The sequence below is a fragment of the Amia ocellicauda genome, chromosome 6 (genome assembly GCF_036373705.1).
Source record: "Amia ocellicauda isolate fAmiCal2 chromosome 6, fAmiCal2.hap1, whole genome shotgun sequence".
Taxonomy (NCBI): Eukaryota; Metazoa; Chordata; class Actinopteri; order Amiiformes; family Amiidae; genus Amia; species Amia ocellicauda.
Window position 1 is genome coordinate 38566127 of NC_089855.1, and position 14964 is coordinate 38581090.

The 14964-nt window shown below is 40.8% G+C and overlaps 1 protein-coding gene across 1 annotated transcript in view; it reads left to right on the plus strand.

Annotated features, from left to right (window-relative positions):
* The window catches only part of tmprss3a (transmembrane serine protease 3a), a 72092-nt gene that overhangs the window by 20848 nt on the left and 36280 nt on the right, over positions 1 to 14964 (plus strand). The window contains exon 7 of the mRNA XM_066707624.1: positions 12693 to 12815. Coding sequence (XP_066563721.1) covers positions 12693 to 12815 — 123 coding nt within the window. The remainder of the gene's footprint in view (positions 1 to 12692; positions 12816 to 14964) is intronic.

Below are 14964 nucleotides of genomic sequence, written 5' to 3' on the forward strand. Positions count from 1 at the left end.
AAAAGATATTAGCTGAAAAAACCCAGAACCGGAAAAAATATGTCTTGGTGAAATGGTGAGGATGGCCTGAAAAGTTCAATAGTTGGGTCCCGGAACAACAGGTTTGTGATATTCAATCCTTATAACAACATGACCGCGGGTGTGGTGGAGGCATTACTTTCGATACTCAAGATGGAATCAGGAGGCTTCTATGTGACTCTACCCAGTAACGCCTCTCTCGATATATATCCTAAAAATGAAATATCCAGTTACACGGTACAGTTTGGAAAATCTATAGATCTAAGGGGGTAGATGGCGTTTGCGGAAATACAGTATCCTTACACTTGGTCTGTTTTACAAGATAAGGATGCCACCTTCGCCATTTTTGATGATGTTAAAAAGAGTCAATGGACATTCACGATACAAGGAGGTTATTATGACAACGTGGATAAAATATTAGATGAGATGAATAAACAGTTCTCAGAAGGCAACCCCGACCTCAAGCTATATTACAACCCTATTAAAAACAGAGTGTACAAGGTGTCAAAACCGGGTGTTAGCATTCAAACCAGCGACCACCTGGGCCGTATATTAGGGTTCTATTCTGACACAGAGAGCATGTTCTCAGAAGTGGTGGCCCCCTTCCCAGCCGACATCAGGGGCGGCTTTTACACTCTTTATGTGTATACGGATATCATAACCCACCAGAGGGTCGGGGATAGTTATGTCCCCCTTTTGAGAAATGTACTTATTAAAGGTAAAAGCAATGACATGGTCACAATTACTTATGACAAGCCGCACTACGTACCAGTCTCAAAGACCCACTTTGACAACATCACGATCGAAGTAAAATCGGATCAGAATATCAACGTACTCTTCTGCTTCGGTAAAGTTATTGTCAAACTACATTTTCGACCCCTGAAACAGTGCATACATTATTCATATGGATACCTCGAGGGGTTATGTCGATCCTAGCGCCTTTGTGGATTATTACAAGATGCAATCAGGGAACGGCTTGCCTGGTTTTGTAGGAGCCCCCACAATGTATGGAGCCGGTCTAGGAGGGCTCTTTCGTGGTCTCTTTAGAATGGCCGTACCCCTGCTTAAGAGAGGCTTTGCTATAGCCAGACCCCACTTGAAATCAGCGGCTAAAAACATTGTTAGTGACGTGTTCACCAATGTTATGAACCGGGCAGCTAGCCATGAGCATCAGGAGGGTTCGGGTCTCATGGTAATGGCGAGGAGTGGGGGTAAAAGAAGAAACAGCAGGTGTCCACCAGGGCGACGAAGATCCATGGCTAACAAAAAACAAAGAATCACTCATTCTCCAACGTATCGTGGAAACACTCAGAGAAGGAGGCAGCACAAGAAAAAACCTGCAACAAAAAGTCTCAAAGAAAGACAAATAGAGCCTCAGGATACATCTTTTAAACATGTCTTTTGTCCACAGTCTATCGGAAGAATGCGTCAAATCAGAACTGGATCTGTTTACAGTTCCATACACTCAAACGAGTATAGATAAGAGCATATATGTAGAGATTCCACCTCTTTCAGCAATTTCAGACATGGCCCCTCTGGAGTTTTTCATAGCAGGCATTGGCGAGAATTATATTGATTTGAATAACACATTTATTTTAATGAACTGTAAAGTGGCTGATGAGGATGGCGATGCAATCGAGAAGACGACCAACGTTGGGGTCATCAATTACCCGGTGGCCACCATGTTTTCACAGGTGGATGTGACCCTGGGAGATCGGGTCATTAGTCAAAGCTGTAGTGAGGAGACCCTAAGCAAACAGTTCAGCCCCGGCCTTTTCTTCAAAGACACCCCGGGAGCTATGGACGACAAGGATCCAGAGGGACTCAATCAGGGTTTGCAAAAAAGAACGGCCTTTTCAACAGAAGGGCGGACCTTTGAGCTAATGGGGGATATTCATGCAGACATATTTTTCCAAGAAAAACTCATGCTCAACGGGTTAGACATTAAAATTAAAATGATCCGTAGTAAAAAGTCTACAGACCTTCACTTGTGGTCAACACTGTGTGTTTTTCTTATATCATAGATCTAAAGGAAGGTCATACCCCGATATTATGGCCTTGTACAGCGAGGATTTAGGACAAAATGATAAAAAAGTGGCAGAGTTTGTCAGGACACTGTGGACCCCCCCTTATAACACATTGACTTACCGCCCTAGCCAACCATGTATACAGATGGGGTGTTCTTGCGAGGATTTTAAAAGATGTCATGCGTGTTAAGGTGAAAAAATAATGAAAACAGCCTTTGAATCATTAGTTTTGTTTTTATTTAACACAATTCTTATACAAAGCATGGGTTATGTTATAAATAAATGTACAACATTTGAAAAATAAAATAAAAAATAAAATAAAAATAAATACATTTGTTTGTCGGGTCATTATTTACAGGGGGGACAAATAAAAACATGAGATTAATAAGCTTCCCAACGGTGGCTCGATCCTGAGGATAGTCGCTCAGCACGGTCAGAGTAATGAGATGTCGAAGTCACATCAGTCTCCCCCTCTTTACACAGACGTATTTTGTGTCGCGTTTCCTGGTTAGGAACTGTTGATTGGGGCATGTTCAGACAGGCCATCGCATGTAGGAAAGCATTCCAGCCTACAGGTCGGCGACTAGCGGGTACCTTATTAGTGCTAGTGACGCTCTTCAACAAATCAAACATGTGTGAACCTTTGATCAGTTGTCCTTTAAAAACAAATTCACCCTGTTCATTCCAAGCCGTTACCCGTGGTTTCTGAACCATTTTGTGCAGGATATATTTCGCATGTCTTTTGCTTCTGGCAGGCATGTTTCTCAAAACATCAGTTACAACATCTCCCTCTGAACTCTCAACAGGGTCGGTCACCGCAACATCTTTATCAACCATAGCCCCCACATCAGCCCCAGAACCATTTTCTTGAGAGGCCATGGTTAAAGTTAAAGTATTTTGAACTTTTTCACCCTGTCTAACCAGACGGAGGTAGCGCTGTAACATGTTGCTATACAACTGGGCTTTGGAATACTGAATTAAATCGGCCCTGGCCAATATATTCATTTCAGAGTCCAGGTTGTTTTCGGCCGTTTGTCTAATGGGCTCTGGCCCGACAACATTTTTTCTCAGTTTCTCAAAGCTGCTCCTGAGGGATCAAAAACATTTTCTGAGCATATTCCATTATTAACCCACTCTGGAAGCTAGAAGACTGGTTAGGAAAGGCATGGCTATGCTCAAGAGTGGGCCAATAAAACCCCCGGTTTGATTAATCTTCTTTCTTTTTCTTTTAATAGAATACTTCTTATTAGCGATGATCTTGATAACAGCTTTTTGTTTTTTGAGTTTAGAATGTTGAGAAGGGGTTAGGGGTATATTACCGCGTAAGATGTTTAAAGCTATTCCACACAGGGTCTCGATCAAATCCGAGGGGGCCACTGCCAGCACAGCTTTCCTATGGCGCGGGCTCCCCTCAAATAACATTTGCAAAAGTGGCAGATTTCTTTTAATCCGAACAGACATTCTTATTTATTTCCTTTTCTTTAGCACATACACTGCCGGCCAATCGGGAGGGCACAAACCTGTTCTGAGGCGAAAGTCTTCTGGGGTTTGTGCTTTTAAGTCTGCAATCAAGTACCATAGGGTTTTTTGGTGGCGTCCTCAAATGCCTCCAAAAAGAACTTGGTCTGGTTAGGGTACATTTGATGAGCCAAGACGATGACCTGTAGTTTATCTCTGGGGTTTTTAAAAATAATTATATAATTGGCGTTTAAATTAATAGTGCAGCTTTTTTTACCTTGAAAAAATTAATTTTGAACTAAATAAATAATACTTAAATTCCTATGATGAGTGTACTTTGTGAAGGCTTTTTCCACTTCACTGTTGTCACCGGCCTGCTCCATCAGGTCATCAAGGATCACTAGATTAGTTTGACCGTGCAGGAACAAGTCATCGTCACACAACGAGGCGGGGAGACCTTGCACAAATTTCAGATTATTTTTTTTCGAAGCCAAATCATTGTAGAGCGGTTGCCAGCAAGAGTAACACCACACTATGTTGTCGAGAGCTTGGGACACAGTTGCTTCCACATCTTCTATGATGTTCTTTATAAGATAGCTCTTATGCAAATTGGAGGGACCGGCTATAATACAGGAGAAAGGGTGTTGAAGTCTGTTATCAAAACCGCCGCTAATATCCATAAGGCAGAGTATTATAATCAGTCTTCAACACTCTTTTATTGTACACCACCCTGAACCGTTTGTTTAGTGATCTAGTTTCCAACGTGTACCCCTTTTTATTGCGATAGATCTGATTTCCGGCAGTAATAATCTCACGAGGAGGCGCGTCTTTCTCGGTTACAAAACTTTGTACCAGGGTCATCAGAGACTTTATGTTAATGAGCTTGTTGTTACAATGGTTCAGAGTGAAACCCTTAACTTTCATACATGTCTTACCTGCCGCCGTTCTGTAAGCGTAAGTCTTAGGACCCCCTGAAACAAACTCCACTATGTGATCCTGAGGATCTAGTTCCCTTGTTAACTCCCCATGGTAGTCCCCGAGGGGAGGGACCCAATTCCCTGGTCTGGTGACAAAGATTACAGAGTCAGTATCATGATAGAGCGTGTGTTCCTGCAGCTGATCCATTAAGTTGTACAGTTCAAGCCGGGTGTAAGCCGTGGTAAAAACCGCTATGAAAACATTAACGTTACCCTGTTTGGTGGGGAAATCTTTAGGGGCCCTCCACTGGACCTGTGCCACGCGGTTATTTAAGAATTGAAAGTGTGATACAGCATGTTGTTTGGAAAACATAAATTCTATAAACTGTTCAGGGGTTTTAATCAAGGTTGTGTTTAGACGGTTATTTCTTTCCCAAAACTTACACCACAGACTGTTTAAAATCAGTTTGGACATTTGTCTCTTGGCGGGGTTTACAGTTATGTTCCCCGGTTCTAGACGGATCCCTTCCTTTTCAAAATATTGCTGAATGTAACGCTCTTTGTCCGCGGCGTCAACACACCGAGAGGGATAGCCCGATGCCTCCTGTTTCCCTTTCAGATGGGTCATAATGTAATCAGCAAAAAGAGTATCAGATTTTTCAGAAAAATGCCAAACCTCATACACCTTACCGACTCTGTAACCTTTCTCCACCGCCTTGTCAAGCTCAATGCTACACCAGACACCCGTCAGTACTCTCTCTTCATCACTGTGCAGACAAGAGGTAGTCTGATTTTCAGTTTCCACACACGTTCTACACAGAGGGAACATCAATTTTCCCGAACACCTGTAAGGCAACATGGGTAAGAACAGCTCACGAGGAGGGTACATGGTGACCTTGATCAAACCAAAGTAATGACCGAGTTCGAGAAAGTCACGATAAATGATGGTTGGAAGACCCACCGGGTAAATTTTGGTCTTGTTGACCCAAAAGGGTACAGACTGGTGAAATCAGTAATCTACTCTCTCCCCCTCCTTTACCTCATAATGTAAACAGATGGTGTTGGTACGACCCTCAAATAACGCATCCCGGGGCTCTAGACATTCAGGAAAGTCCAAGATTTCCATAAACCGTTGTACCCCCGCATCCTGCTGCTTCAGGGCCATCCACTCGTGTTCCCAAATCACCAGTACGTTCAAACCATAGTTGTTTTTTAAAGTTTCCATTTGTTCCTGGAAATCATAGTACATATCACCGCAGAGTTTTTGTGTTACTGGGTTAAAGGTGTTTGGGTCGAAGCACTGCGGACAGCCATGGTAAATACAGCCAGCAAACTCATAAGCGGTACGCATCCCGGACACGTCGCTAAAACCGTCTAAGTAGTAAGGCCCCATTTTGACATCCCCTTGATTTAAAGCATGTCTGATGAAGATGTTATCCCTGACACTCAGGTATTCCAGCCACTGTATGGAGACAGTCGAAAAGTTCTTTTGTCTAGCACGATAGTTGTCAGAAGTGGTGACCGCTATAGTGTTTTTCTGCAAGAAATTGGCCCGATACATTTTCATGCAGAAAGACGCTATGGTCACACTTTGCAAAGGGTCGAGACCTGAGGTGTTGATAACCTCAGCGCGGAAACGCACACAGGTTTCTTTAAGGATCACCACATCATTTTTACAATAAGCAGCCATCTCTTCACTGGAATCAATAACACCTCCCTTAACCGTATTGTACCATTTAAAGAATTCTGCCCTCTCATGAGACATCATAGTATCAACCCCGTAATAAGAGGCGGGCAGGTAGGACCCTTGATCATTTTGAGTGTCCTTGGTATTAAAAAAATGGCAGAACCAACATTTCTTCTGAGCCTCAAAACCCAGAGCTTTAGGCAAAGCGCTCAATTTCATGGGGAGGAAATTTAACGAGTCTATGTAACGTTGGTTGAAAGCTTCGTCGGTGAAACACATGATCTTGCTACCCTGAGCTATTATTTTTGGGGTCACCCCATTTTCCACCAGATACTTCATCAAAATGTAAGAATCATAACCCTTAGCATTGTGTGCAATAAATGTGTAATTGAGGTATTTTGGACCGCGATACCGTGTAAAGAAATCCCTGATACAACTCTCACCAAAAATCAAAAAAGACATACCGGTTGTGGGGTGGCTCCTTTTTAACGGGCTGAATAAAGTACTGGTGCTTGGACCCCGGGGTTAAATCAGCATTACAGATCCTGCATCTCGGCTCCAGACATTTGTGTGGTTTAACCTCATGAAAACGGTACTGGAGGCAACACTGCGGGCAATATTTAGTTTGATCACAATAACTCAGTTTTTTAACCCCTTCAACATCTGCCCTCTGTACCTTATGCTCAGAAAAACAGAACACAGAGAGACAGCCAGAAATTCATCAACATCTAAATTATCTCCACTCGTGTATGTTGACAAATATTTCCGCATAATTGTCACAATTTAAAAGTTCTGCAAAATTAAAACGCTGAATCATTTCATAGGCAGGTCTATCTATAATCACGGGATCACTGGAACTCTTGGACACATCATCATTTTGAACAAAACCGTCACCCCCCACATTCTCACAGAGCATGTCCTCCACAGCCTTATCAGTCTCAGAACCCTCCACATCCCGAACACCACCACCGCCACCATCTACAAAAAAAACCTTTTGAGGAGTCTCATTTAAAGCCTGTAAAAGTCCTTCAAAGATATCCAACCAGTTAATGTCAAGATCCTCCTCTATAGAGATGGTGGCTTCTGTGTTCTAATTGACTCAAATAATTTATAACAGGGGCAGAATTTGGTCAGGGTAGCTCCTCCAAAGCCTCCACCATTTCAAACAAATCGGGGTGAACTAGGGGGAGAACCTCTATAGGCGCTACCGGTGGGAGGTGGTTATTTAGATCATTGACCATCTGTAACAGGTCGGGGTTCAACGGTAAGTCTGTTAATTCATGTTGGCTCGGAGGGTTTAATTCTATCGGGGGTAGTTGGTGGTTATTTAAATCATTTACAATTTGTAATAGTTCCAGGTTCATTGGAACATCGGAGGAGTTCACAACAGGGCCGGGGACGTTCTCTTGGGAAGGTCTTTTTGGGGCCCTAGCTTGTTCATAATCCTTTAGGTCATGAGTTCTTTTACCAAGTCCAGACATTTTTTAATTTATTTAGTATTTTTATTTTTCCAACAACCCACAATAGTAAGGCGTTTTGTGGCTATTTAAACATTAAATATGGTACAAGGCATTAGTAAGGGTATTAATAAGTGTGTTTTGGCTCTCTATCACCAGGTTTTGCCCCACTAAGACAAGTCTTTGATTTTGTAACAAAGTATGTAGCAACTCATGCCGACCTTCAGGAAGTAGCTCCGGGGGCTGGTGGCCTGGCTCGGTCTCACCGGTGAAGATGTGTGATCCTACTTAGACGGAGTAATTGTCCTCAAAAGCTCATCCACCGAATGACTATCCCAAGAGTCTTGGGAAGAATAAAAAATGCATTTATTTATATCTTTAAACGGTGGCAGAAATCAAACTTAAAACAACCTGAGCAGGACATTCAAAACCTTTTGCTTTTTTAGACCTTTGAAAATAGCCTTAGACATTCACTACACCGCCTTATTATTTACAGACACATTATTAGGACTTAATAAAATCTAAAACCTTATAATAAATGTAAAACAGAGAAGCCGATGTAAATAAGTTGTTTCTTAAATGTTTCTTTAAAAACTGTAATATTATTAATAAAACACATTGATATACACACACACACACACACACAACAACATTTCATTTTTAAACGAACCTTCCTGATCCCGGGACTTCCTGTTTCACAAGCGTTTTCACGATCTATTTAAATATTAAATACAATGAACACAATCAATCCTTTTCCAACAACCACTTTAAAACAGAAGTATAATAGCGGAAGATATGCCAAACAACTTACTAAACCCTTTCGGTCGGCTTAACTTCCTAACCAGACGGTACGGCAATCGGCCATTTCTAAACACGTTTCCCAGAAACAAGCCCAGACCTGTCCGGACTTCTACAGGTCTTTCCCAGAACCCCCCGCCCTACACGAAACAGGCTCACATCCCTTAAATATTAACCCTCAACCCTCAGCGGGCAAACAAATCCCTTTTAAAAACATGAAAGTTTGAAAGATCTTACTTACGTCCACAGAATAATTGTTTCTTATGTTTTTCGGCTGGTTTAGCTTTTTGCACCGCTGTGAAGGTAAGAGACATGTTTAACCTTTAGCCACACCGCTTTATAAAAAGCTTTAACCTCTTATTTACAGGCTGCAGATATATACTCACAGCTATCAGATACCGAGGCTGACGGCCTTTCAGATTCTTGAAAGGTTACGGTTCTCGAAGGTAAAACGAAACAAGCCCTCAATGTGGAAGGCCTTTCGTTGTCTCGAACCACGTTTCTTAATACTGTTAGAAAGGATACGTTTTTTAAATTGACAAAACTGAACTCAAACATCTTACAGAAACGTGATACAAACAACGTTTGAACAACGGTTTAGTTCTTACCCGGCCGGCAGACAGCCTGTCTAGGAGCAACCACTTCTCTCGGTCGATCCTCTGAGACATTAACCCCGGGCCTTTCGATAGTTTCTGTGTAATTAAAGAGACCGGCATTAATATATATTAAAACATTTTCAAAACTCTAATGATCTGCTTCAAAACCACACACCCACACACACACACACACACACATACATAAGAACCCATGAGCGCAAACACAAAAAGCTTACCGGCGTTGTTCCAGATGATCTCCTCGGTGTTGGGAATTAACTCCTGTTGACTGGCTGAAAAATAATTTTACAGAGCTTAAAACAGATGCTATAGCCTTATTTACAATACATGTACACAATACGCTCTGAGTCAATGAAATTAATCTGAAGACTTACCTAAAAACTCGTTTAAATCGAAGTCGCTGATGTTGTTTCCAGCCATTGTTGATCTTTAGTCGATCTTTACATCGAAAGGTCGGTATAAGTCTGTCGAGCTGAAGACCTGACCTTCATACTTATACAGCTGTCCATATGCCGGAGCTGTTTGAAAGGCATTGTTCTGGTCTGGACTTTGTGCCGCCCCGTTACAAATTAACATATCAAAACCAACCAATAAAATGGCACTGCATCAAATTTCAAATAGAAACCAAGATGGAGCCGATCTCTCTCCTCTCAACTCTTTTAAAAAACTTTTATTAGAACCTTTTTGGCTCTCAAGAAAACATTTTTAAATCATCTAGACCTATAGTCAACAACCACTAAGAATATTTCAGTCCTTTATAAGAGCTAAAAAACAACCTGAACCAAGAAAATAACTATAAAGATCTAAAATAACCATCGCTCTAATAGTTTTAACAGTGATATAATTTTTTTTAAATAGCTATGCATTGTTTGGTATTAAACAAGTCACAAACTACTCAGAACAGCGTTTATCACTGCAAAAGAGATATTTGGGTTTATTTTACAAAGCTTATAAATTATATAGGTTAAAAGTATTCTGAATTATTTGATATCACACGTCATACCTACTGTGGTCTGACCCACCTCCCGCAGTGTGAGTGATTTAGCCTTGAGTGATGTGATCTATTTAGCATTGAGTGATCAGCTGTTTTTATTTTTTAAACGATCCCTTATCAGTAGGTATTGAGACAGCTAAAATACATTCAAAGCACATAATTATCTTAAGTCTAACTCTTACGAGCTTTAAGACCCTAGAATGTATTTAAGTAAAATGAATGAACACATTATGTGAGAGAGCTAATATAAAATAAAATATAACCACAGCTTTTTTTTTTTTTTTACAAAAACAATTAACCTATACAGACACACACACGCTATTTTTAATTAAATTTGTCTTATTATTAAACAAACTGAACATCCTCAGATGTTTCCAGAGATTGGTGGGGAGAGACAGAGACGGAGACAGTGTGGATAACATAAGTACCCTATGCAAAACTGGCATTGTTAGGACCTGGGACCATTACTGACAAAAGACCTTGTTGATCTTATAAAATGATTGGGCGAGAGAGACAGACAAAGACAGAGACAGAGACAGTGTGGATAAGATAAACACCCTATTCAAAACTGGCATTGTTAAGACCTGGGCCCATTACAGACAACAGAACTTGTTGATCTTATAACGGTTTATATTTCCTAAACCATTACATGTATATTTGTTTTAAAAAAAAAGCCCCCCAACCACTACAGGAGGATCTGACCCATTCACACTCTACAATTGACCAACAAGAACAACAAGAACAACAGGGTTATGGGTGGCCTTGTTGTTCAGGGTTTTATGGGTGTACACTTTCTGACGGATATGACGTAGGAATAATAAAGGAAATAACTCTACCTAAAACCACGCCCCCAAATTATGACGTAGGAATACTAATAAGGTTAGGTCATACGTCATACTATCTACTAACATCAACATATTTTATTATTATTAATGAGTGTTATTCTATCTTTTAGAATTGCTCTCAAATTAGCCTGCCCCACAATGGATCATGACTACTTTACTTTTTTAAATGTAAAATCTTTCAAATACAGTTAACAGAAAATCAAGTTTCTACAGTAATTGAATAACTGTAACTATCAGAAAAAACATCAACCGAGTACATACTACCCTCTAAAAATTGAAGGTTCTTCAGTGGTTCTATTTAGAACCTTTGGGTTATTTGTGAGTTAAAGGGTTCGTTTAAGAACCGTGAGGTCCGTGGTAAACACAGGATCATTTAAGAACCCTTTTTCTTCATTATTGTGATTGATTTTACATACATTTAAGGTTCTTCAAGGATCCTTGTTTGCAAGGAACCTTGGTAAAAGGTTCTAATAAGAACCTTAAGGGTTCCTCCATAGTATCAACCCTGGGAATCCAAAAAGGTTCTTACACACGCACCCAGGGACACAAATGGAAATTGAGCTTCAAGGCATTCAACAGAAAACTGGAGACACTTCTTCACATAGAGAGTAGTCACAATCTGGAACAAATTCCCCAGCAATGTGGTAGAAGCTGAAAGTTTGGGAACATTTAAAAATAGACTGGATAGGATCCTTGGATCACTCAGTTATTAATGGACACCAAATGAGCACAATGGGTCGAATAGCCTCCTCTCATTTGTAAACTTTCTTATGTTTAGAACCTTCACTTCTTAGAGTTTACATATAGGCTGAGTACTGTAATTGTATAAGAAAATATACATGTTTAGGTAAATTAGTGTTACCATAAGCTTTAATTAATTTGTAATACATTTTAGGACAGCCGTATAACTCTATTAATATGTCACCACAAAGTGGATAGAGAGCAGAAGATCACAAAAAAAAAAATAATATGAATACTTACCACTTGTGTTTAGCCTTCGTGCACTGCGCAGTTGGCGCCCCTTTCTCAAATTCTGTTGACTCTTCCGGAGCAGCAGGCTTGGCCGATGTGACTTGCTTTGCTGTCCAATGGCATAGTCAAATATATTTTACAATGTACCCTCCCTTTCCGTAATTGCTTCTGAAAATGCTGCAGACGCTGCTTTATTTTTTCAGTACTTCCAAATCTCACAGCCACTGCAAATGTCGCAGCCGCTGCTTTATTTTTTCAACACTTCCAAATGTCGCAGCCACTCCAAATGTCGCAGCCTGCTTTATTTTTTCAGCACTTCCAAATCTCGCAGCCGCTGCAAATTTCGCAGCCTGCTTTATTATTTCAGCACTTCTAAATCTCGCAGCCACTGCAACTGTCGCTGTCATGGTTACACCTCGGGGAGCACAGGAATAGGGGACCCAAGTGCAGTGCGTGGTCGGACAGGCGCGGGTCAGGAGCAGGCAGATCAGGGTAATGGAGGCTAGACAGAGATGTGGTTGAGGTCACAGGCATGGGTCGTGGGATCGGGCAAACAAGGCAACAAGGGAGAGACAGAGTCGTGGTTGGAAAGTCAGGCGAGGGTTCAAGGAAACACGAATACCAGGCACGGGGATACAGGGCTCTAGGAAAGGACATGGGAAGAGCTGGTGGACAATTTAACAAGTCATTTTATTCAGTGAACTCTGTAATCTTTAGTCCTTGAGAAGCAGGGTGTTAGTGTATTTGTTCCTGAAAAGTTCAAATTTATTCACTGGAATATAATACAATTGTGAAACCTGCACTGACAAATTAGAAAGAGAGAATATAAACTGATCCTCTAAATTAGGAAAAATATCATTTGGCTTCCTGCCATGGACTAGAGATGTTGCTTTTCTTTTCCACAGGTTTGTCAATTCCAGTCATCTCCCTTTGTCATCCATCGAGAATGATTTCCAGAAAGACTTAATCTCCATAAATTTAAGTCAATCTGCCCAAATTTCCAAGATTCATAATGCTACACATGTGAGGTAAGCAGTATTAGATAAAGTGATGTATAACTGATTTAATTTACATTTTTAAAGACATAAAGGCCTTGTTACCCTAGTCAACGTATGACTTTGCCATGATAGGATATTCCCCTGGCAACTCACTGACAATGCTTTGTCAATTGTTGGGACACCTGTTCTGGGACACCAGTAAACTGCATTCATTTTCCAGGCAACAATTTTCAGACAATACCCATCAGTGCGCCAATATGATTATATTTGATGTAGTGAAACAAAGTTGTATTATGGGTACCCTCAAATAATTGATTTATATAGAATGATAATCCAATGCATAATCAGATCAGGTCCTGAAGTATCCATACACTTGAATCCATGACTCAGACTTGAGTCGTGGATTTGGTGACTCAGACTCATGTTGTGTATTTGGTGACTCGAACTTCAGTCACAAAACCAAAAGACTCGAACTTGGACTCAACCTTCCATGACTCAGACTTGAACATTTTTCATGACGAGTCTTTATCATTATTACTTAATTTAACATAAGCTGTTATTCCTTTCCAAACTATTAGGATAAATAAATAACAGATACTACCAAGATCAGAATGTTGTTGTGTGGACAACCTGTTTACAAGCAGGCAGCAGTAAAACTTGCCCCACCTAAAATCTGGATAGCCGGAACACAGGAACAGTGCAAAAATTTACAAAGATGTCCAAAACAGAAAAATACTTATGACTTTCAGCAACTTGTGTTTTTACTGAAAATATTGTGGTATATGTAAATAATATGAATAATTATAATAATTATGTATACACATTTTGAACAATGTGATTTGCAAAAGTAATAGTAGCACTAAGGTACAGTAGTGTTACAAATAGTTTCAAGCTTGGACACTGTTTCTGGAAATGGGAATAGACACCCAAACTGGTGCCCCTATTGTTTCCATTTGGCCTATTAATGAGAGATAATATTGATGTTAGCTTTCCAAGGCTTGCTTTATAATGTTTAAATGAAAGTCCCCAAAACCAAGTTCATGGATGCCATACTGGGCATCAGGGGCTTTAGGGAGTCTGTGTCTGACCTATCTAGATTGGCTGGACTGCGTGAACTTGGGTAGTGACTATTTAGTCAGCTAGACCTCACTGATCACAGTTTTCATATAGTTGGCAGAGTATCCAGATGTGGTGTCTGGAAAGAGGACATGACCCTGTCACCTACCCTATGGCAGTGATATTGTCATACTTGCAGGAACTGTTGCATACGGCCAAGTCCCTGTCCATGCTCAAAATTTATTTGGTGGCCTTTTCTGCCTGTCATGTGTATGTTGATGGTGAGTTGCCTGGGGCTTATTTCCCGCTTCCTAGTTTTCCTAGTGCGTTGGCTTCACCCTCTCAGTTCTGTATCCTTTCCAGAGTAGCACCTTGATGTACTGCTGGACACACTTTCCAAAGCCTCCTTTGAGTTGATTCACTCAGCAGAGTTGAAGCTTATGTTACTGAAGATAGTTCTGCTGGCCATTGTACCTGCGAAACAAATCATTGAGCTGCATGATCTGTCTGTGAAACCATCTTGTGTTTGCCTTGCTGGCAATGGCTCCAGGGTTATGCTTAGGCCAAACACTGTTTTTCCATGTTAACCAGCTGATGGAGTTAATGGTTTTTCATCCTTGTCCCTTCTGTTCAGAGGAAGAGCCTTGATTGCATTTGGTTTTCCCTGTCCATGCACTGCAGTGCTACATGGATCTCGTTAGAGCTGTTGTTGGATGGTGGGACAGGCCTTGTCTATGCAACTACTGTCCCACTGGATAACGGACGCAATTGCGATTGGCGGCCCTCCCAGTGTGTGATCATCTAGTGGCAAACTCTACACTCTACTGTACAGGCCATGACTAAGATTTGTGATTAAGTGAGCTGGGCCTACCCACACACTTTTGTGAGGTTCTGTAGACTTCAGTGTTATTGCATGAAAAAAGGATATTTAGGATATTTATGAGGAACTACTATTAACCATATAATATAACATTTTAGGTGTTTACTGGCCATCCAATATATGCATTTCAGGTTTTAAAATTGACAGATTTCATACTACTGTTGTGACAGTTCTAAAAAGTATGATCCTGCTTTTAATGTTAATATCCAAGGAGACCTACAACCATCAATATGTACAGCCCTG